This window comes from Salmo salar, chromosome 01 (genome assembly GCF_965601325.2).
Source record: "Salmo salar chromosome 01, fSalSal1, whole genome shotgun sequence".
Taxonomy (NCBI): domain Eukaryota; kingdom Metazoa; phylum Chordata; class Actinopteri; order Salmoniformes; family Salmonidae; genus Salmo; species Salmo salar.
This window is the reverse complement of record NC_138291.1, coordinates 45,995,729-46,020,237: the sequence shown is the minus strand read 5'-3', so window position 1 is coordinate 46,020,237 and position 24,509 is coordinate 45,995,729. Positions and strand designations below refer to the sequence as shown.

Below are 24,509 nucleotides of genomic sequence, written 5' to 3'. Positions count from 1 at the left end.
TGATGACTCAATTATGTTTATAATGTAGAAATATATATATATGTGTATGTGAGGATAGATTTTTATCCCCCAGAATAAAATGTTCTTCATTGAAGTCGGAACAGTTGAAGTCGGAAGTTTACATACACTTTGATTGGAGTCATTAAAACATTTTTCAACGTTTTTCAACTACCACACATTTCTTGTTAACAAACTATAGTTTTGTCAAGTCGGTTAGGACATCTACTTTGTGCATCACACAAGTAATTTTTTCAACAATTGTTTACAGGCAGATTATGTCAATTATAATTCACTGTATCACAATTCCAATGGGTCAGAAGTTTACATACACTGAGATGACTGTGCCTTTAAACAACTTGGAAAATTCCTGAAAATGATGTCATGGCTTTAGAAGCTTCTTATAGGCTAATTGACATCATTTGAGTCAATTGGAGGTATACCTGTGGATGTATTGCAAGGCCTACCTTCAAACTCAGTGCCTCTTTGCTTGACATGGGAAAATCAAAAGAAATCAGCCAAGACCTCAGAAAAAAGTTGTAGACCTCCACAAGTCTGGTTCATCCTTGGGAGCAATTTCCAAACGCCTGAATGTACCACGTTCATCTGTACAAACAATAGTATGCAAGTATAAACACCATGGGACCATGCATTCGTCATACCACTCAGGAAGGAGTGGTAGAGATGAACGTGCTTTGGTGCGAAAAGTGCAAATCAATCCCAGAACAACAGCAAAGGACCTAGTGAAGATGCTGGAGGAAACAGGTACAAGAGTATATCCACAGTAAAACGAGTGGATTTAAAAAAGCTAGACCACGGTTTGCAACTGCACATGGAGACAGAGATCGTACTTTTTGGAGAAATGTCCTCTGGTCTGATGAAACACAAATAGAACTGTTTGGCCATAATGACCATCGTTATGTTTTGAGGAAAAATGGGGAGGCTTGCAAGCCGAAAACATCCCAACCGTGAAGCACTGGGGTGGCAGCATCATGATGTGGGGGTGCTTTGCTGCAGGAGGGACTGGTGCACTTCACAAAATAGATAGCATCATGAGGGAGGAAAATGATGTGGCTATATTGAAGCAACATCTCAAGACATCAGTCAGGAAGTTACAGCTTGGTCGCAAATGGGTCTTCCAAATGGACAATGACCCCAAGCATACTTCCAAAGTTGTGGCAAAATGGCTTACGGACAACAAAGTCAAGGTATTGGAGTGGTCATCACAAAGCCCTGACCTCAATTCTATAGAAAATTTGTGGGCAGAACTGAAAAAGCGTGTGTGAGCAAAAGGCCTAGGAACCTGACTCGGTTACACCAGCTCTGTCAGGAGGAATGGGCCAAAATTCACCCAACTTATTGTGGGAAGCTTGTGGAAGACTACCCGAAATGTTTGACCCAAGTTAAACAATTAAGGCAATGCTACCAAATACTAATTGAGTGTATGTAAACTTCTGACCCACTGGGAATGTGATGAAAGAAATAAAAGCTGAAATAATTCATTCTCTCTACTATTATTCTGACATTTCACATTCTTAAAATAAAGTGGTGATCCTAATTGACCTAAAACAGGGAATCAATGACTGAAAAACTGAGTATAAATATATTTGGCTAAGGTGTATGTAAACTTCCGACTTCAACTGTACATTCTATACATCTCTTTGATAAACATGCTTCCAGACCATCACAACAATGCAGCTGTATCAGTCAGTCAGCAATGCTTGGCAGAGCCTTGGAGTAGAAGCAGAGAACTCTGTTTGAGTGAAGTCTGTTAGAGCCACAGACTCACATATCTGATAAAGCATTCAAGGCTACTGAATCCAGACACTTTATACTTTCAAAACCTTTCAACCAGATGAGAGCAATGGTGGAATTGGGCAGAAACCTTGAGCTTAAATGGAGAATATGTGATGATTGCTACAGGTTTTCTGTGGTGTTTGTAGCCTAGGCCTACTCATCTAGCCTGAGATTTTTGGGGGGGATGTTCAAATTTTAATCAACTGCTGCTTAGCAACTGTGATAGAAGCTACCTTTTATTGCCATGGCCATTGGTTCCCCATTGCTCCAAAGATGTTTTGTTTTCATTATTTATGGCTGAAGCAAAAACTGAGCAACAATACTCAGCTGACAATACTCAACATTGAAGCTTACTACTTTCATCCTCCGTCACTGAACACAGCGACTGTGCACCTTTCAGTTTCTCAGTCCTCTCCTGCACTGCTCCGAATCGCTCCTCTGTCCTCTGCTAAAGTGTCCCTTTGTAGCCCTGTATACCACTCACAGGAGACTGGTTCTGTCCTGTTTGGCGAGAGACATCAGAGACCAGGAAGTAGCTTACGCAGGACGTGTCAGTCACCATTACAGGAGGGACTGGGCTGGAGAGCGGGATAGGCACCAAGGCAGTTTTCTACCTGATGATCACTTACGCCTCGAACACACCTACAGCGGCATTGCACAAAATGGTAAGCAGCAGCATCTGGATATGTGTGCAACAAAAGTTCAACGTTCACCTTCTGCTACCATTTCTGTCAAGCCGTCTATGCATACAATTTGATGCATACGTTTGATAAATCCAACATCTGCACCATACAGAACGCACTGCAACTGCCTCTGCAACACAATGCTGCAAGGCAAACGCAGCGTTCCGTTGGAAATGAATGTTGGCTACTTCTGGTGTACCAAGGTGCAAGACCATGTAGGTGTGATTGAGGCATTACAGTAGACTACCAGCTAATGGATAACAGATGGGTTCCTGAGTGGTGCAGTGGTCTAAGACACTGCATCTCAGTGCAAGAGGCATCACTGCAGTACCTGGTTCGAATCCAGGCTTTATCACATTCAGATGTGATTGGGAGTCCCATAGGGCGGAGCGCAATTGGCCCAGCGTCGCCTGGGTTTGGCTGGGGTAGGCTGTCGTTGAAAATAAGAATTATTTCTTAACTGACTTGCCTAGTTAAGTAAAGGTTAAATAATAATAATCAGCGGTGTAGTTGTAGAAGCTACTTTTAAAGGTCCCATGTCGTTTGCACTGTGAAGCTGACCTCACCCAATTTCGCTAATTCGAATTGCATTCAGATAATAAGAACATAATGATGTAGGCCGTTCCAGACTATTTGTGGATGTTTCTCTGGAATAATTTTTGCATTACCCATGCCAGAATTTATCAAATACAGTTCGCACGAGGGGTATCGGCAACTCTAAGGAAATCTGACAAACAATGCAACTTTAAAGTTAGACTCAGCAAAATGAAGTTGGCAGATATTGGGCGTGTCTGAGTGGTAAGTTGAAAGGAAGTCGGTGAGGTGCATCTGCAACGGCCGAAAGTCGGACACTGATATGGTTTTCCAACAGCAAGGCTGGCTCAGTGCAACATGACAGCGATGTCATTGTTTGTTTGTAAAAGTTTTGCTTTATAATGTTAAAATAAATGTCTCCATCCGCAGTATCTCACATTCACAAATAAATATTATACACAGTGTACAAAACATCTTTCTATGACGTAGACTGACCAGGTGAATCCAGGTGAAAGCTATGATCCCTTATTGATGTCACTTGTTAAATACTCTTCAATCAGTGTAGATAAAGGGCAGGAGACAGGATTAAGAAGGATTTTTAAGCCTTGAGACAATTGAGACATCAATTGTGTATGTGTGCCATTCAGAGAGTGAATGGGCAAGACAAAATATTTAAGTTCCTTTGAACAGGGTGTGGTAGTAGGTGCCAGGCGTTCTTGTGTCAAGAACTGCAACGCTGCAGAGTTTTTCACACTCAACCGTTTCCCGCGTGTATCAAGAATGGTCCACCACCCAAAGGACATCCAGCCAACTTGACACAACTGTGGGACGCATTGGAGTATGGGCCAGCATCCCGCAATATGGGCCAGCATCCCGCAATATGGGCCAGCATCCCTGAGGTACGCTTTTGACACCTTGTAGATTCCATGCTCCAACAAATTTAGGCTGTTCTGAGGGCAAAAGGGGGGTGCAACTCAATGTTAGGAAGGTGTTTTTAATGTTTTGTACACTCAGTGTATGTGTGTACATTGTACAATCAGTTGGTGTGAGAGAGAGAGACTCAAATATATTCATTTGCACATATCCACTGTATATGAATTGCAACAAAGTTGGTTCCTGTTTCAGTCAGGACTTTGGTCAAGTTCTCCTGGGTCTGACAAAAACACACTAACAATAGAGCCTCCCACGATGCAGGCGATGGTTGGTGAAGAGCAACTGCAGAAACTTGCAGTAAAAACTCACATGATTTTTGTCAAATTCATGCAGTCGACATAATGCAACACACTTTGAAAGGCGCTAACCAACGATGGTCACCGACTTGGCAATAGTGATTTGCTCGAACACGCCCATTGAGATGACACAGTTACACACAGTAGCTGTGCAAGTGCACCGGTTCGCGTTACGCTGTTACAGCGTGGCAGCCACGGGACCAGAACTGAAGAGAAGTTGGGCCTTGCACTTCAACTCTCTTAGAAATTGACCCACTATTCTGTTGACTTTCTGCATCTACATAAAACATTTCCTGTGGATGATAAGGTGAGAGTCGAGGTAATTGGGTATCTTTTTAAATGAAACATTCCCAACAGTTATGGGACTTCTGCCAGAATATCAAACTATACATGGGCTGTCCCACGAAATGAGTGCCTTTTGCATCCCTTTGATATTTTCAGTAGAAATTGTGCACCAGTATTGAATTGTATATATATAAAGATTCATATTAAATTCATCATTTTGACATGTCCCTCTATGCACCCTCTGTGATTAACCCATTTAACCCCAACATTTCTCCAAGTTTTCACCATCATTGTAAAGCCCTAGTTATTTAGTTTCTTTGACAAAGTCATTCCTGAAGATTATTATATATTTCATGTGATTAGGGATTTAATTATGTCTATCCCTGATTTTACTTGAACTGAACTCTCGTTTTAATATGGAGAAACTATTCCTTTTTAAGTATTATTTTTTTCAAAAGAAACATTGAACATCTAAAAGTGAAATCAGTGTATAAGCAGGTGAGCTGGTTCTACTCTTTTTGATCATTTGCTGTGTTTTGTGGGGGAAAACGGAGCGGGTTGAGCGTACCACGCCAACCCTGTTACTCATATTTAGTCTCGCGTAGCCACAACTCCAAAATCACGTTGTGGTCACACCAATATTTTTTTTTACCCCAAGGCAAGTCATTTGATTGGCTTGACGTGTTGTGAGGAGTCACTGGTTTCCACCCCTTTGTAGCTACTTTTGTGCCATGGACTTCACCAGGCTTTCCCGATTACATGCTGACTAAACCGGGCGAGTGCATGTTGATTTTGTCCATCCACACCAGACGTGATCAGGACACTACCAGTCAAAAGTTTGGACACCTACTCATTGAAGGGTTGTTCTTTATTTTTTATTATATTGTAGAATAATAGTGAAGACATCAAAACTATGAAATAACACATATGGAATAACGTAGTAACCAAAAAATGTTAAATTTTATTTTAGATTTTAGATTGTTCAAAGTAGCCACCCTTTGCCTTGATGACAGCTTTGCACACTCTTGGCATTATCTCAACCAGCTTCACCTGGAATGCTTTTCCAACAGTCTTGAACGAGTTCCCACATATGCTGAGCACTTGTTGGCTGCTTTTCCTTCACTCTGCGGTCCAACTCATCCCAAACCATCTCAATTGGGTTGAGGTCGGGTGATTGTGGAGGCCAGGTCATCTGATGCAGCACTCCATCAACTCTCCTTCTTGGTCAAATAGCCTTTACACAGCCTGGAGGTGTGCTGGGTCATTGTCCTGTTGAAAAACAAATGATAGTCCCACTAAGCGCAAACCAGATGGGATGGCGTATCGCTGCAGAATGCTGTGGTAGCCATTCTGATTAAGTGTGACTTGAATTCTAAATAAGCAAAGCACCCCCATACCATCACACCTCCTCCATGCTTCACGGTGAAATCTAAACATGCGGAGATCATCTACTCTGCGTCTCACAAAGACACAGCGGTTGGAACCAAAAATCTCAAATTTAGACTCATTTCCACCGGTCTAATATCCATTGCTCATGTTTCTTGGCCCAAGTAAGTCTCTTCTTCTTATTGGTGTCCTTTAGTAGTGGTTTCTTTTCAGCAATACGACCATGAAGGCCTGATTCATGCAGTCTTCTCTGAACAGTTGATGTTGAGATGTGTCTGTTACTTGAACTCTGTGAAGCATTTATTTGGGCTGCATTTTCTGAGGCAGGTAACTCAAATGAACTTATCCTCTGCAGCAGAGGTTACTCTGGGTCTTCCTTTCTTGTGACGGTCCTCGTGAGAGCCAGTTTCATCATAGCGGTTGATGGTTGTTGCGACTGCACTTAAAGAATTTGTATTTATTTTATTTAACCTTTATTTAACTGCGGCAAGTCAGTTAAGAACAAATTCTTATTTACAATGACAGCCTACCAAAAGGCAAAAGGCCTCCTGCGGGGACGGGGGCTGGGATTAAAAATAAATAATAAATATAGGACAAAACACACATCACAACAAGAGACACAACACTACATAAAGAGAGACCTCAGACAATAACATAGCAAGGCAGAAACACATGACAACAACGTGGTAGCAACACAGCATGGTAGCAGCACAAAACATGGTACAAACATCATTGGGCACAGACAACAGCATAAAGGTCAAGAAGGTAGAGACAACAATACATCACGCAAAGCAGCCATAACTGTCAGTAAGAGTGTCCATGATTGAGTCTTTGAAAGAAGCGATTGAGATAAAACTGTCCAGTTTGAGTGTTTGTTGCAGCTCGTTCCAGTCGCTGGCTGCAGCGAACTGAAAAGAGGAGCGACCCAGGGATGTGTGTGCTTTGGGGACCTTTAACAGAATGTGACTGGCAGAATGGTTTTGTATGTGGAGGATGAGGGCTGCAGTAGATATCTCAGATGGGGGGAGGGGGGAGTGAGGCCAAAGAGGGTTTTATAAATAAGCATCAACCAGTGGGTCTTGCGATGGGTAAACAGAGATGACCAGTTTACAGAGGAGTATAGAGTGCAGTGATGTGTCCTATAAGTAGCATTGGTGGCAAATCTGATGGCCGAATGGTAAAGAACATCTAGACGCTCGAGAGCACCCTTACCTGCCGATCTATAAATTATGTCTCCGTAATCTAGCATGGGTAGGATGGTCATCTGACTCAGGGTTAGTTTGGCAGCTGGGGTTACGATAGAGGAAGAGGAGCGATTACGATAGAGGAAACCAAGTCTAGATGTAACTTTTGCCTGCAGCCTTGATATGTGCTAAGAGAAGGACAGTGTACCATCTAGCCATACTCCCAAATACTTGTATGAGGTGACTACCTCAAGTTCTAAAGCCTCAGAGGCAGTAATCACACCTGTGGGGAGAGGGGCATTCTTCTTACCAAACCACATGACCTTTGTTTTGGAGGTGTTCAGAACAGGGTTAACGGTAGAGAAAGCTTGTTGAACACTAAGAAATCTTTGTTGTAGAGCATTTAACTCAAAATCCGGGGAGGGGCCAGCTGAGTATAAGACTGTATCATCTGCATATAAACGGATGAGAGAACGTCCTACTGCCTGAGCTATGTTGTTGATGTAAATTGAAAAGAGCGTGGGGCCTAGGATTGAGCCTTGGGGTACTCCCTTGGTGACAGGCAGTGGCTAGGACAGCAGATTTTCTGACTTTATACACTGCACTATTTGAGAGAGGTAGTTAGCAAACCAGGCCAAAGACCCCTCAGAGACACCAATACTCCTTAGCTGGCCCACAAGAATGGAATGGTCTACCGTAAGTCTTATTTCATAGTATTAATGTCTTCACTATTATTCTACAATGTAGAAAATAGTAAAAATAAAGAAAAACCCTTGAATGAGTAGGTGTGTCCAAACTTTTGACTGGTACTGTATATTCATTGTTATACCACTTGAGATGGGAAGACATGTTTTTTATGAAGTTGAAAGTGTGCTCTTTATGACAGAATGTTAAAATTAAGTGAAATCAAACTTTTTTGTTTACCAAGTTACACTTCTCAAAAGGCACCGAATTGGTGGAACAACCCACTTATTAGGAAGGTTTTCATGTGCCTTCGTCTGACACGATGCGGAGGCTCCTTCTCCCAGGGTACTCCTCAGTGTCCTCGCTGCCGCCGTAATGGCGTGCAGGAGAGGCTGCTGCTGCGGTGTGGTGAACGAGGATAACGCGCGGTTTCTGATGCTGGCGGTGCTGATCGTGCTGTATCTGCTGTGCGGTGCTGCGGTGTTCTCTGCGTTGGAGCAGCCGAAGGAGCTACAGGCAAACGAGCAGTGGGCGCAGCGCTTCGAGAGATTCACCCAGAAGCACAACCTTAACCGGACCGAGTTGGAGACATTTCTCCGGCACTATGAGGAGGCGAACAACGCCGGTATCCGCGTGGATACACTGAGACCGCGCTGGGATTTTACCGGCGCCTTTTACTTTGTTGGAACCGTGGTGTCGACCATAGGTAAACTCAGAAACAAAGCCAGAAGGTTCAGTAAAGAATGTATTGTATAAAAAATAATGTATAAAAGTGTATTGCAAAGAAATGCACTTTTAATCTAAATGCACCATTTGAATAATTTAGAATAGGTGCCATGCACCAGATTACAAGAAAAAATGTTTTTATGTTGCATACCTTTCAAAAATGGTTGTTTATATAATTCAGGAAATGAATTGCACTTCAAAAGATAGGACACTGTGACACCTTGACAAACTGATTAACCGAATAACCCATATATCTTCATCCCTATCAATGAGAGAGAGAGAAATGAATACTGAATTTATGCCGGAAAAATGTATAGGCAGGTCTGCGATTTAATAGATATGGCAGGATACAATCAAGGTAGATAAACATGTAGGCATTTTGCGTATTGGAAATACTCTCCTTTAGTCTACTGTAGATGACCATGCAGATAAAGGAGACAGAAACAAATTGCATATTGGAGACATTAAATATACATTTCTCCATGTGACAAAGAGCGTTGACGTTGGCCCTTCTCAAGAATCATTTTTCCGTTAATTGGCAGCTCCTATTTCTCCCAATCATTGCTAGCTTTAAGGCAGAAGGAAAATGAACATCAAGTTACTGATGACATGAGTGATGACATCAGTTTTGCCAAAAAAATGATATGGCTATTAATCATTCAGGTTATTTATTTTCATTGCAGATATTTATTTTCTGTGAACACCTATTATAAAAATGTCTAATTTGGCACACAGAAACTAGAGGCCATGAGTAACTTGGTCACATAGAATGGCACCGATGAGTCACTAGTGGGCACCTTTGAGCACTGCCCAAGTAACGCATTTAGATTGGTTTGGTAAAAAAGAAAAAGGTACTTATTGGCCTATAGCAGTCTCACTTAAACCCTCATATATGTTGCCCCGTTTGACATAGACTCGAAACTTTGTATGTAAGTAGGTACCTTTCCTCATGCTGAAAAAATTTACCTCAAGGACCCATAAGTTCCATCAGGATAGATTTTCCTCCATCATGGAAATTGTGGAAACCTTTGAAAAACATCAAAATGAAAAAAAAGTAATATGCACTCCAAATTTGCTCTTTGAACACATCACTCATAAATAATTTGAGAAAATTATATTGATGCATTCAAAAATGGCCACACTATACCAGTAGACGCATATTAGCACATACCTAATATGCAAAAATATGCAGAAACAAGCCCTTAGTTTGAGAAAAGCTCAGGGATTGGCTAAGTTATTGATAAATCAGGAAATCCAATTGTACGTGTCCATTTATATCCTTTGTAAATCCATTCCACAATGGCCAATGAACTTGAAACTTTTAAGGGTCATCAAAGACATAACCAAGATGAACCATGTTGAGTTTGACATTGATATCTTAAAAATAAGGAAACTATTAACAATTCACTTTTTTGACTATGTAACACTAATGCTTAAAATATAACATAAAAATGTTCTCATGGACTAAATGTCATATGCAATCAAAATTTAGTCTTTGGACTCTTGAAGATGTTGAGAAAAGATGGCCACACTATTTTTTATTATTTGTATTATTTAACCTTTATTTAACTAGGCGAGTCAGTTAAGAAAAAAAACATATTTACAAACCCTAACCCGGACGACGCTGAGGCAATTGTGCGCCGCCATATGGAACTCCCAATCATGGCCGGTTGTGATAGAGCCTGGAATCGAACCAGGGTCTGTAGTGACGCCTCTAGCACTGAGATGCAGTGCCTTAGACCGCTGCGCCTCTCGGGAGCCCATCTACTATACCAGTAGATGCATATTAGCACATACGATAATATGCTAAAATATGCTAAAAATACTTTAAAATCTTTTCATGAACCATAGGACCAAATGACAGCGATTTCCCGGCCTTCTTCACTCACGGTTTTTGAGCTCCGCCCAAGCAAGTCATTTGCTTTGGTTTGGTCAAAAAGAGTGGCACAGATTGGGGGTACCGTTATAAGCAGTCTCAGTTAAACCCCCATACCCGTGATACATCTCTTAACTTAGTTTGAAAACAGCTAAGGGATTGGTTAAGAGATGACTGAGTTGATAAATCAGGAAATCCGATTTTATGTGATTTTACATTTAAATCCTTTGTAACTCCACTCCACAATGGCCTATCAACTTTAGTTTTCAGGGTCATCAGACATTACCTTGATGAACCATGTTACGTTTGAAATGTACAGTGTATCTTAAAAAAATAAGGTACCTATTAACAATTCACTTTTTTACAATGTAACACTAATGCTTAAAATAATCTGTAAAAATCTTCTCATGGACTAAAAGTCAGATCAAATCAAATCAAACTTTATTTGTCACATGCGCCGAATACAACAAGTGTAGACGTTACCGTGAAATGCTTACTTACAAGCTCTTAACCAACAGTGCAGTTCAAGAAATAGAGTTAAGAAAATATTTACAAAATAAAATAAAATGTTAAAAAATTAAATCATCAAAAAGTAACATACAAAAATATACGAGGCCATATACAGTGGTGCTGGGGTACAGGTTAGTCAATGTAATTTTTTAAGTGACTATGCATAGATAATAAACGGCGAGTAGCAGCAGTGTACAAACAAAGGGCTGTCAATGTAAATAGTCTGGGTGGCCATTTGATTAATTGTTCAGCAGTCTTTTGGCTTGGGGTAGAAGCTGTTCAGGAGCCTTTTGGTCCTAGACTTGGCGCTCCGGTACCGCTTTTAATTTTGGATGGGGAGCGTTGATCGATTGAACATCTCTGGAGAGACCTGACACCTGAAAGAGCTTGAGAGGATCTGCAGAGAATAATGGGAGAAACTCCCCAAATACAGGTGTGCCAAGCTTGTAGAGTCATACCCAAGAAGACTTGAGACTGTATAATCGCTGCCAAAGGTGTTTCAACAAAGTACTGAGTAAAGGTTCTGAATACTTATGTAAATGTGATATTTCAGTTTTTATTTTTAATACATTTGCAAAAATATCTAAAAACCCGTTTTTGCTTTGTCATTATGGGGTATTGTGTGTAGATTGATGAGGGGGGAAAAACGATTTAATACATTTTAGAATAAGGTTGTAACGTAACAAAATGTGGAAAAAGTCAAGGGGTCTGAATACTTTCCCGAATGCACTGTATGCTTAATATGCTAAAAATGCTTTAAAGAACTTCTTCTCATGAACAATAAATAAGATTGACTCCAGATTTGGTATGTAGACTCAATAAATTAGCCTCTAATGAATTTGCGAATGAGTATTTGCTGCATTCAAAGTCAACCAAGCTACACCACTAGATGGCACCATATCACACCAGGGCTATAAGAACTGAATCGATGGACATGGGGCATTAACATTTGGTATGTAAACCTTATGTATATGTCCTTAGAAGCTGTGTGAGTATAACAATAATAAAGCTGATCTACCCCAAAAATTTAAAAAATAAAATAGTAATTTATTTTTTAATTAGGGGGTAGATCAGCTTTATTATTTTAGATTGTGGCTTCTGTCAATGTAATTGTGTGCATAATTTCCAATGCTACGTATCCCTCTCCTTTTTGAAAAATATACATTCTTTTAAATATATTTTTTTTCTTCATATTTTCTTTCTGAAATATTGTGATTAGCATATCTGTATAATCACCTATTGTTGCCCTATTATTTTGTCTCAACGTAGTAAAAAGTGGATATTTTATTCAGGAAAATGTGAAACCGGAAGTCCTGCCGCTTGCACAGTCAGCGTATTACAGCTGTGAGAATGGAATTTAAGTATTTTGGAATGCTAATGTAGAGTGTACCGACTGAGATTTAAATAATTTGTACATTTTCACCTTGTTGCCTCTGGACAAATTGGCTTAAGAAACTCTGGAGAATCCTATTTGTAAAAAAGAGTCAGAGTCAAAAACAAAAGAGTTAAGAGAACAATTCTGAAACGACAAATCATATTCAAACCATATTTATATTATTTGGTGCATGGACTTGCTCACATTGCTCAGACCAACCTACTCAGACCAACCTACAGCACTAGACTAAACTTCGCTAGTGTCATCCTTGTGGTATTGAGAGATAAACATGTTAGTGCTTTCACTGATTACACATAAAGGAAGTTCCTACATGATGGAGTTCTTGCTTTATCTAATTGAGCTTGTATCCTTTCTGTCATCCTGTAAACCCTGTTTCTTTGCTGCTCGCACCTACATATTCTTGTTTTTGTTTTTGTTCTTGTTTCCAGTATGCTGTCAACGATTATAAATCAGATACAGTTGAGCACTTTGCTTCCTTCCTGGCGTCCATATATCCTTTACTGAGAGTGTGTAACACAAATAAAGTATATAACCTACGGGCAGCGGACGATACAGCCAGAGGTTAGAAGTTGAGTACATGATACTCATATAGAACATGATGATGCTCAAAGGCTGTTTGTGCAGTATGGGGTGACAATGTGCACTATGCAGTGAAATGTGTTGTTTTACAGGGTCAGTCATAGTGGTACGGCGGCCTGGAGCAAATTAGGGTTAAGTGCCTTGCTCAAGGGCACCTTGACAGATTTCTCACTTTGTCGGCTTGTGTATTCGAACCAGCGACCTTTTGGTTACTTGCCCAACTCTTAAACCGATAGGCTACCTTTCGCCCTCAATTTTATCTCAACTGTATATCAATGACATGTTTTTTTTTGGTGTGGAGGGAGAATATTATGTTACTGGTTTGAAAATGTATTTGTGAGGGACCACAGGCTATTTGAAACAGTATTGGGTAAAGGTAGTAAAACGAAATGCATGCTCTTCAACCGATCGCTGCCCGCCCGACTAGAATCACTACTCTGGACGGTTCTGACTTAGAATATGTGGACAGCTACAAATACCTAGGTGTCTGGCTAAACTCTCTTTCCAGACTCACATTAAGCATCTCCAATCCAAAATTAAATCTAGAATCGGCTTCCTATTTCGCAACAAAGCCTCCTTCACTCACGCTGCCAAACATACCCTCATAAAACTGACTATCCTACCGATCCTCGACTTCGGCGATGTCATTTACAAAATAGCCTCCAACACTCTACTCAGCAAACAGTCTATCACAGTGCCATCCACTTTGTCACCAAAGCCCCATATACCACCCACCACTGCGACCTGTATGCTCTAGTCGCCAGACCCACTGGCTCCAGGTCATCTATAAGTCTTTGCTAGGTAAAGCCCCGCCTTATCTCAGCACACGCTCCAGCAGGTATATCTCACTGGTCATCCCCAAAGCCAACACCTCCTTTGGCCGCCTTTCCTTCCAGTTTTCTGCTGCCAATGACTGGAATTAATTGCAAAAATAGCTGAAGTTGGAGACATATCTCCCTCACTAACTTTAAACATCAGCTATCTGAACAGCTTACCGATCACTGCAGCTGTACACAGCCCATCTGTAAATAGCCCATCCAACTACCTACCTCATCCCCATATTGTTTTTACTTTTTTGTTGCTCATTTGCACACCAGTATTTCTACTTGCACATCATCATCTGCACATATATCACTCCAGTGTTAATTTGCTGAATTGTAATTACTTCGCTACCATGGCCTATTTATTGCCTTACCTCCTTACTCCATTTGTACACACTGTATATAGATTTTTCTATTGTGTTATTGACTGTACTTTTGTTTATCCCACGTGTAACTCTGTGTTATTGTTTGTGTCGCACTGCTTTGCTTTATCTTGGCCAGCTCGCAGTTGTAAATGAGAACTTGTTCTCAACTGGCCTTCCTGGTTAAATAATAAATAATAATTAAAAAATAAATTAAAAAAGGTTATAATATAGGCAATAGGATATACCTCCGTCAATGTCAATGAGAGAATGAAACGTTAGACACACTAACAGAAGCCAATAAAGGCAGTGCTTTATTGCTAGCATCTCCGTTCCCTCTCCTCCAGTAGTCTCAAGCCTGTTCTTCAGCCCTGACTCTCTTTCTTTTTAAAAGGATGAGTTTTTAGGGATGTATCTTTCATCTCTGAGGAGCACATCTGTCAGAATGGTAATTAAAAACCCAGTCGCTAAATTAGCATTGAACTCAATGAGATATGCCAAGAAAAGGTATTATGAGACAATGCCACCTATGAAGGGATGAGCACTTTAGAGGGTGGGCACTTTAGGAACAGACAGGGAGGGTAAGGTAATTATGATGAATGAACCTTCACCATTTTAATTTCTCTCCTGAACATCTACCATCTCTCTCCCCCCTTCCCTCCAAACCTCTCTTCTCCTCCACCCCTCCCCCTTCTCTCTGGTCAGGATTTGGCATGACCACCCCGACCACGGTCAGTGGCAAAGTCTTCCTCATCTTCTATGGCCTGATCGGCTGCGCCTCCACCATCCTATTCTTCAACCTCTTCCTGGAGCGCATCATCACCGTGCTCGCCTTCGTGCTCAAGTCATGCCACGACCTGCAGCGCCGGCGACCGGGCGTCATGCCCCACGATGGCCCCAGGGGGGCGCCACCGCCAGGACCCAGAAATAGAGACAGGGACAGTCTCGCTGGATGGAAGCCTTCTGTGTACTACGTGATGCTGATTCTTTGTGTAGCTGCTGTGGTGATATCCTGCTGTGCCTCGGCCATGTATTCAGCGGTGGAGGGGTGGGGCTATCTGGACTCGCTGTACTTCTGTTTTGTGGCGTTCAGCACCATCGGGTTCGGGGACATGGTAAGCAGCCAGAGGGTTATGTACGACGGGAACCAGACAGCCTACAGACTGGGGAACTTCCTGTTTATATTGATGGGTGTCTGCTGTATCTACTCGCTGTTCAACGTCATATCCATTGTCATCAAGCAGGTGAGGATTTTTTGTTTTATTTATGTTTGTTTTATGAGCAGTTGTGGTTGCACGCATGCACAGACCCACACATTGTGGGAGATGGCGTGCATTCACTCTCTGTTTTTACTCTGTCCTTTCCTATTGGCTATCCCTCTCTTGCTCTTCCTCTTCTCTTTCTCACACACACACACACACACACACACACACACACACACACACACACACACACACACTCCAGCCTCTTTCTCTAGGTTTGTGGGTTTTTTACCAGAGCACTATCATTAATAATGTCACAGAATTTCAAAGTTTCATAAAAACAATACATTTTCCCAAAACTCAAGCAGACTCTCAACTGGCTGCTGAGAAAGCTGGACATCTTCTGCTGCCGAGGTTGCTGCCACTGCTGCCCCGCCGGGATCGCGAAGAGATTGCACCCGCGCCGGAATGCCGTGATGCCCAGCGGCACAGGACATGGACACTTCCGGGCGCGGCGGACTGTCTCCATAGAAACGGACGCGTTGAACGAGAGTGAGACGGATGGAGGACGGCGGATGTCAGGGGAGATGATCTCCATGAGGGACTTCCTGGCAGCCAATAAGGTGAGAGGGTCACCGGGTAAAAAGAACATTAAAAGTTCACTCTGTTACTTTCATCTCTAGTCAAAAGTGTTGCCCCTCCACTTTATAAATTGAGGGCATGGGTTTTTGGCATGTTTTGACTGTATTTTCAGTGTCTAGTACCCGGAGTGACCAGTAGGGCTAGGGACCAATTTAAATCTACGTTTCAGACTGCACCTGATCTATGTTTCTTAGTGCTGTCATGCAATATGGAATGTATGATCTATTGTCTGTATTGTTGGAAATATATTTATGTATATCCTTTTGGTAAGCAAGCAGTTTGGAGATGCAAACCCTGCGCTATTTTAACTGTACAAAGGGACAGGAAAGTTTGTTAACACTTAAAGGTACACCCAGTGAGATGAAGTTGCATGCACGAAGTAAACACAATGACCTTTAAATGTCAACTGGGCTACAACACAGATCTTCGGTGCTACGGATTGAACCGAGCTCTAAGAAGCTCAAGGCTAAACTTCTTTGCCACGTTGTAGCAGCATAAAGCGCACATCTGCACGTACTCTGTGTGACAATGTGTGAGAGCAAAGTCTTGCATCGCGCTCGTCTCAATATCTGCTGTGCTTCTTGTTGCAACGTCATCTTGCTGAGTCTACCTTTAAAGCCTGCGGCATGCTTTATATCTTGTTATGAACATGTAGAGGAGCCTTTATAATGTCTTATCTTTTGTCTAGTTATGAAAGTATCATGTGAACCTCTCCTCGCCTCTCCAGGTGAACCTGGACCTGATGCAGAAGCAGCTATCAGAGGCAGCAACCAATGGGATCCCTCGGCCTTCCGTCTCCAACCAAAACAGACAGAATGGTTTCTCTGGGGGAGTCGGGGCGCTGGGCATCATGAACAACAGGCTGGCTGAGACCAGTGTGGATAGATGACTGAATATTACAGTCATTATGCAGGCTTACTGCACACCATACAGAGAAGGATCAAAACAGATACTACATCTCTCAAAACCATGTGATTCGAGAGACAAAGTGGACACCAGGTGCTCACTGAAGGAGGGATTCCCAAAAACTGGTTTGGGTCGGGTCCAAAACTTTTACATAGGTCACAGTTGGAAAAGGTTTTGGAATGGAACCATTGCTGTAGCCCACTGAACGTGGTCCATAGAGGCACTGTACACTGTAGAGAAAACAACTACAATAAGAATATCAGAAAACATCATATGGAGTCTCAAAGAGCAGACGTCATAAGAGCTTTACATAGCGTGATAATGACTCATCGTTTATCAGCAATGCGTGGCACTCTTCGTTATGCATGGCAGCCATTTTGTCCGAGAATGTTCAGTGACCATGACACATCAGCCATCGTGGTGGAGATGTTAAGGGTTATGACGCCAAATGGTCTTGTCCATGATCATGTTTGTCTTTCCCTTATTGACATGTGTACAGTATTTGTTATTGACAGCTATGGTGTTGTTTTGTAGGAGACGGATCATGCTTTTATGCTTGAATAGGTGCCCAGAAGTTGAAATCAGTCATCAAATTCATAAAGATCTTGATTGAGGAACTCCTCTTCACTCTGCTATAAAAAAATCAAGATATCACACTATATTGTAAATACAGTTCCAAAAATGTTAGAAACTATAACTATAAGAAAACACTGTACTGATACATTTGATTGATTCTAAAAGTGCTAGCTGTCATTTATCTGTAACAGAGTAGTACTTCTTCCTCTCTTTGGTTTTTAAATATGATTAAGAAAAATTGAAAGAAGACTGAAATCTATTACTTGAAATTACACATACTAATTCAAACTTACCCTGCACCCCTTTTAATACAGTTAAAAAGAAGACATTTGCAATGTTCCAGGAAAAACTAAAATCAATTAAAGTATGCAGGCATATAAACAGAATTTATAAGTAAATTGTATTTATCTCAGCGCTCCACTTCTCCTTGGAGGAAATCATTATTTACGTCTTTTGAAGGTAGAACTTAATGTAAATGTGGCTCTGAATTGCTAATCGGACAGCTGTTGTGTTTGTAGCTGGATAGCTGATGTATGTGTGCGTGTGGGTGGTCTGGAACATGGAGTCACCACAGACCTGAATAATGGATGATGCAGGACATCAAAAGACCTTTTCTTTTTCCCCACACTCTTTTTTTGTATTTTCCTCTCTCTCATTGATCTTCTTTGAATTTCTGTCGGGGAAGTTTCACACTTTAAATCAGGGGACTCCTGAGTCACGACATAACGCACTGTTGAGTGCAGGGTTTGGAGCCTTGTTTTACATAAAAAGCAACCTCAGAAAGCGTTTATAATATCGTCTTCCCATCTCTCTCCCTGTTACAGTCCCTGTGCGCTACTTGAAACGATGCAAGAAATCCCTAACAGTGTGTTGAACTAATGTAAACAGAGCGATGTGTTAGGATTTTATGAGAATGAAAGGGATTGTATAAACATAATGTGGAGATAGACATTTGAATTGACTGGCTATTTTCTTTGTGTGTTTTAACGCCATTTTATGTTATGATCATATAGCACATTATGTCAGCAGTGTAGGCCTCTTTTCTGGAGGGCTTTGCATCCTTCTGGCAATGCATTATCATCTGCCACTGCTATAATTAAAGGTTTCTATTTTTATTATTGTTGTATATTATGTAACAGGACATTGTTTCTTACGCTTTGTCAGTTTGTACTTCACTGGAGGCAGAGAAAAACATCGAACAGGCTTATGTTGCCCCTGTCAAACAGTTCACTCTAATACACAAAGATCAATACTTTAAAATGTATCATACCCAAATTAACACCAGGGATATAATGTTTCTCTCAAGCCCTCAAACTTTTCAAAGATGTTTGTGTGGAAAAACTGTGTATTTTCTCAACAGGATAGACCCGAGTGAAAGCAGCTGGTACATACAGTACCAGTCAAAAGTTTGAGAACACCTACTCATTCAAGGATTTTTATTTATTTGTACTCTTTTCTACATTGTAGAATAATAGTGAAGACATCAAAACTATGAAATAACACATATGGAATCATGTAGTAACCAAAAAAGTGTTATATTTTATATTTGAGGTTCTTCAAAGTAGCCACCCTTTGCCTTGATGACAGCTTTGTACCCTCTTGGCATTCTCTCAAACAACTTCACCTGGAATGCATTTCAATTAACAGGTGTGCCTTGTTAAAAGTTATTTTGTGGAATTTCTTTCCTTCTTAATGTGTTTGAGCCAATCCATTGTGTACAAGGTAGGGGTACACATTAGATAGCCCTATTTGGTAAAAAACCCAAGTCCATATTATGGAAAGAACCACTCAAATAAGCAAAGAGAAATGACAGTCCATCATTATTTTAAGACATGAAGGTCAGACAATCCAGAAAATTTCAAGAACTTGAAAGTTTTTTCCAGTGCAGTTACAAAAACCATCAAGCGCTATGATGAAACTGGCTCTCATGAGGACCGCCACAGGAAAGGAAGACCCAGAGTTACCTCTGCTGCAGAGGATAAGTTCATTAGAGTTACCAGCCTCAGAAATTGCAGCCCAAATAAATGCTTCACAGAGTTCAAATAACAGACGCATCTCAACATCAACTGTTCAGAGAAGACTGCGTGAATCAGGCCTTCATGGTCGAATTGCTGCAAAGAAACCACTACTAAAAGGACACCAATAAGAAGAAGAGACTTGCTTGGGCCAAGAAATACGAGCAATGGACATTAGACCGGTGGAAATCTGTCCTTTGGTCTGATGAGTCCAAATTTGAGATTTTTGGTTCCAACCGCCGTGTCTTTGTGAGACGCAGAGTAGGTAAACGGATGATCTCTGCATGTGTATTTCCCACCGTGAAGCATGGAAGAGGTGGTGTGATGGTACTTTGCTGGTGACAATGTCAGTGATTTATTTAGAATTCAAGGCACACTTAACCAGCATGGCTACCACAGCATTCTGTAGCAACACGCCATCCCATCTAGTTTGCACATAGTGGGACTATCATTAGTTTTTCAACAGGACATTGACCCAACACACCTCCAGGCTGTGTAAGGGCTATTTGACCAAGAAGGAGAGTGATGGAGTGCTGCATCAGATGACCTGTCCTCCACAATCACTCGACCTCAACCCAGTTGGAGCGCAGAGTGAAGGAAAAGCAGCCAACAAGTGCTCACCATATGTGGGAACTCCTTCAAGACTGTTGGAAAAGCATTCCAGGTGAAGCTGGTTGAGAGAATGCCAAGAGTGTCCAAAGCTGTCATCAAGGCACAGGATGGCTACTTTGAAGAATCTATTTATTTGTTTAACACTTTTTTAGTTACTACATTATTCCATTTGTGTTATCATAGTTTGATGTCTTCACTATTATTCTACAATGTAGAAAATAGTAAAAATAAAAACCCTTGATTGAGTAGGTGTGTCCAAGCTTTTGACTGGTAGTGTAATACAACATACACATTCAGGTGTGAAAGACAATGCTTTATGTTGCCATGGCAACCACCCAGAGTAGACAATCGAGAGCAATTATAGTACTGATATCTTTGCGCAGGCACTAACTCCGCCATGTTTCGTTGAACAAAGCCTATGGGGAAATTTGTTTTTGGATAAACGCCAAAAATAAGGTCTGTGGTAAACACAGGCTTAGGAGATATTGTACATTTTGTTCTATGAGGTAATCATAATCAACTAACCTCACTTGTGAATTTTGAAGGATTTATGTAATTAAATAAACAAGGCACACAAAAGCTTTATAATTCATCAAGGTCATGTTAACTAATATTATCTCAGAACAAAATGTGTAAGATCTCATAAGCCTGTTAACCTTGGCCTAGATTCTGATCAAGCTTTAACTGCGACCACAGACACCCGCATGCATGGCTGATGTTTTGGCGGCGTCAGAAATTGCATTGAATCCATCAAATCAGTGAGCAGCTGTTCTTGCAATCCTTGTCAGGAAGCCACACCTGCCCCACTAGCATTACAAGTTCAGAACAGGAAAGTGTAGGCTATATAGAAATAATTGCCCTCAAAAATCATTAAACAAAATGAGGATTTCTCTCATCCTAATTGAGGTGAAGATTACATCTCACATCCCGTTGTTCAAACTTGTAAACAAGGCTGCATGGGATTTCTGTTAATGCGACTCCATGCAGCCAATGGCAATGTCCGCTTTAGGTATAATGGCAGGGGCCACGTGTGGATTTGACAGAGCTAAAGCAGTTCCACCTCAGACACCCATCAAAACAACCGCTATGCGGATGTTGGCTAAAGCGGATCTGATTGAATAGAGCCCTTTTTTCCTGCATTTATTCCAAAATCCTATTCTTTCCTAATTCACTTTGCCCGTAGGAATAGCTGAACGAACCAGAGGTAAATCAGTTTTTATGACTACAAGCTGGTGAGGTCTATACAAACCAATGACTATAGGGGCAATCTCAGCTTAGATATCTTGGACAGTTTGTTTTCAATACCTTTTATTATCATTAAAAGAGCCATGATTCAGTGAGTGCCATGCTGTGCCCATTGTGAACACACCGCATGTTAGGTAGCAATGTAGGATCCACACTGTTAGCACTGTAATCATTACATAGAATCATTGACACAAAAAAAAACATGATTTAAAGTTAAACCTCAAATTAATAAAACCCAATAGAAGACTTGTGCAGCTCAAATTATACTGAACAAAAATATAAACACAACAGGTAAAGTGTTGGTCCCATGTTTCATGAGCTGAAATAAAAGATCCGAGAAATGTTCCATATGAACAAAAAGCTTATTTCTCTCAAATGTGGTGCACACATTTGTTTACATCCCTGTTAGTGAGAATTTCTCATTTGCCAAGATAATCCATCCACCTGACAGGTGTGGCATATCAAGAAGCTAATTAAACAGCATGATCATTACACGGGTGAACCTTGTGCTGGGGACAACAAAAGGTCACTCTAAAATTTGCAGTTTTGTCACACATGCAGACTGCAGGAATGTCCACCAGAGCTGTTGTCAGAGAATTTAATGTTAATTTCTCTACCATAAACCGCCTCCAACTTAGAACTTAGAATTTAGCAGTATGTCCAACCGGCCTCAGTCCACGTGTAACCACGTCAGCCCATCACCTCCATATCCGGCTTCTTCACCTGTGGCATCGTCTGAGACCAGCCACCCAGACAGCTGATGAAACTGAGGAGTATTTCTGTCTGTAATAAAGCCCTTTAGTGGGGGAAATCTAATTTTGATTGGCTGGGCCTGGCTCCCCAGTGGGTGGGCCTATTTCCTCCCAGGCCCACACACGGCTGTGCCCCTGTCCAGATATGTGAAATCCATGGATTAGGGCCTAAAGAATTGATTTCAATTGACTGATTTCCGTTTATGAACTGTAACTCAGTAAAAAAAAATCACTGAAATTGCTTGTTTACATTTTTGTTCAGTATAAAATTAGGAGAAAAGGCAGCGAGAGACTGATAGATCAGTACTTTACTTGGCTGTCCAGCTAATCACTTCCTGTCACACAAACTTAAGACTTACATAATGTAGTTCAAATGTGCTGTTATCCTTCAAAGATTATTCTCGGAAATCCTTTGTAAAATATGAAAAGGCTACTGAAAGACTTTTTCAGACACTGAATACAATGCTTTGATGATCAAATTCTCTGGATAGTTAATAGTTGCATAAATTAAAATCAATAAGAGAAGCTCCGGCTCACCAGTCATCTGCAGCCACACCACTAATGGTTATAGAGCCACTGGAGGCATCTGGGCCCATATTCACTGAGTATCTCAGAGTAGGAGTGCTGATCTAGCCTGGGTGCCGGTCTGTTTCTGCTCTCTTGCCTACTCCTTACCGAATGATCATGCAGAGCATGTTTGGCTTGACAATAACAATGGAGTAGGCAAAAGCACAAAACAGATCTGGGACCAGGCTAATGCTAATCTAGGATCAGGTCCCCTCTATCCATATCATCTTATTCATTATGATCTAAAAGGAAAAACTGATCCTATGTCTGCACTCCTACTCTGAACCTCTGTGAATATGGGCCCGGGAGTGGAAGAAACAAAAAGAGACTTTTCCCTTTTAGGATTTGAGGCAACTAAACCACAATTAAAGAACAAGACCTCCACAACATTCATAATAGATCAAAGACAAAATAAACTATTCCATTGAAACACCCATATATTGGAGAGGGAGCACATGGCAGAAGTATGTTGTGAAGTATAACAAGCATAAAGGGAGTCAGAAAGACCTGGTCGTTTCAAAACTCAGATCTTAGTGTCGCCACAGTATCTTAAAGATCCTCTGCACATGTATCTTTAATGTTACTACACTAATAAGAGAGAAAAATAAACAGATCGAGATAAAAATAAAAGAGGCAGGTTTTGATACAGTTATATAGACTGACAGTAAAAGGAAGAAGACTTAAATCCTGAGATTAGTCTCATGTCCAGTGGTAAACTATCGTGGCAAGAAGGACCGCACTTTTCTAACCGCTCTCCATTTTACCTCACATTACTTTCCCAAACAAAATCTTAGCTTTAACAAATATTTACTGTGGAGTTAAAGACTATCTGTAATGAAATAAATACAGCTTCAACAAACATTGGCCTGGGTTGAGTTTACAACAAGCACACTTGGCAGAGTGAGAGTCAGTAGCAGAGGAGTGCATAGGCCATAAGTGTTGTGCTGGTTCAAGTAGAACCACTACTGCTAGAAGCTGCTCCTAAACACAGATCTAGGATCAGCTTTACACTAACCCAACCCAGTCAAACCTCAAAAGCTAAAAACTGTCTTCAGATCAGTGCTTAGGACTGAACTTCTGACCTCAGATGAGGGAGGGGAGGGTTCCCATTAGCTCATCATGTGGTTAGTGTTACCAATGGCAGCTCCAGGTAAAAGTTAGCCCTGGCTTAACCACAGATCTAGGAACCGGCAACCCCAAACTTAACCATTAGGAAGATTAACAGTATCAGACCCTGGACCAGCAGTTACATACAATTTCTACCAAGGCTGCAAGTGTGGCGGCAGACCAGGATGTCCTTATTTTGGCATCCTTCGTTTGGAAGAGTTGCAGTGTTGGCCCAGAAGTCCTTATTTGGATGCTCTGTTTTGAAAGAGCTGCAGGTCGAGGCGGACCCACACCTCTCCAGTGGGGACCTCGTGGAGGAGCAGACGGCGCGTTGCTGGACCCTTGTTCTCCAACTCCTTCTTTATGGTCGCCACGGGAACCTCCGTACGACCCAGGAAGTCTGGGAAAAGGCAGAGAGGAGACACTAGTTAGCAGTCCGACACATACATAGAGTTTGCGTTCCAGGCCAACTACATCGCAGACGCTGCAATACATAAACTGTACTACACCAACTTCACAGTCGGGCATCCGTTTGCTCTATCATTTGACGTGGTGAGCTGATACGTTCAACAACTATTTGAGACCTGGCACGCGTCTGAATTTAGTCTGCCTGGCCAGGCGCGGCCACAATGTCTGGATTTGTGTGTGTGTGCTGACCGTCAGGGGAGAACTGGTCCCTCTCGAAGATCGTGACACAAAGGACGTCCTGGTACAAATCTCTGATGTTGAACTGACAGTTGAAGTTCCACTTGGGGTTGCCCGTGTCACTGAGGGTCCTAGAGGTGTAGATCTGAGCCCCCATGGTTACCTCGCAGTAAGGGTTACTCTTACCTGGG

The 24,509-nt window shown here is 41.5% G+C and overlaps 2 protein-coding genes across 3 annotated transcripts in view; one reads left to right on the top strand and one right to left on the bottom strand.

Annotated features, from left to right (window-relative positions):
• The first annotated feature begins 8,128 nt into the window (after positions 1 to 8,128).
• Positions 8,129 to 18,490, top strand: kcnk13a (potassium channel, subfamily K, member 13a). The gene is made up of 4 exons (XM_014196436.3): positions 8,129 to 8,485; positions 14,755 to 15,293; positions 15,620 to 15,874; positions 16,621 to 18,490. The coding sequence occupies exons 1-4, from the start codon at positions 8,155 to 8,157 to the stop codon at positions 16,780 to 16,782; spliced, it is 1,287 nt and encodes a 428-aa protein (XP_014051911.3). The 5' UTR covers positions 8,129 to 8,154; the 3' UTR covers positions 16,783 to 18,490.
• A 2,803-nt stretch (positions 18,491 to 21,293) lies between these two features.
• Positions 21,294 to 24,509, bottom strand: part of itsn2b (intersectin 2b) — a 38,415-nt gene continuing 35,199 nt past the window's right edge. For both annotated transcript variants that reach the window (XM_014196451.3, XM_045718354.2), the window contains exons 38-39: positions 24,331 to 24,504; positions 21,294 to 24,073 (exon numbers count right to left, since the gene is read on the bottom strand). In XM_014196451.3, coding sequence (XP_014051926.1) covers positions 23,916 to 24,073; positions 24,331 to 24,504 — 332 coding nt within the window. In that variant the 3' untranslated portion in view covers positions 21,294 to 23,915. The remainder of the gene's footprint in view (positions 24,074 to 24,330; positions 24,505 to 24,509) is intronic.

Excerpts from the sequence above, each read along its gene's own strand:
- kcnk13a (XM_014196436.3), top strand. The coding sequence starts at position 8,155 with ATGGCGTGCAGGAGAGGCTGCTGCTGCGGTGTGGTGAACGAGGATAAC. Across the intron at positions 8,486-14,754 it reads AACCGTGGTGTCGACCATAG|GATTTGGCATGACCACCCCG; the intron begins GTAAACTCAGAA and ends CTCTCTGGTCAG. Across the intron at positions 15,875-16,620 it reads ACTTCCTGGCAGCCAATAAG|GTGAACCTGGACCTGATGCA; the intron begins GTGAGAGGGTCA and ends TCGCCTCTCCAG.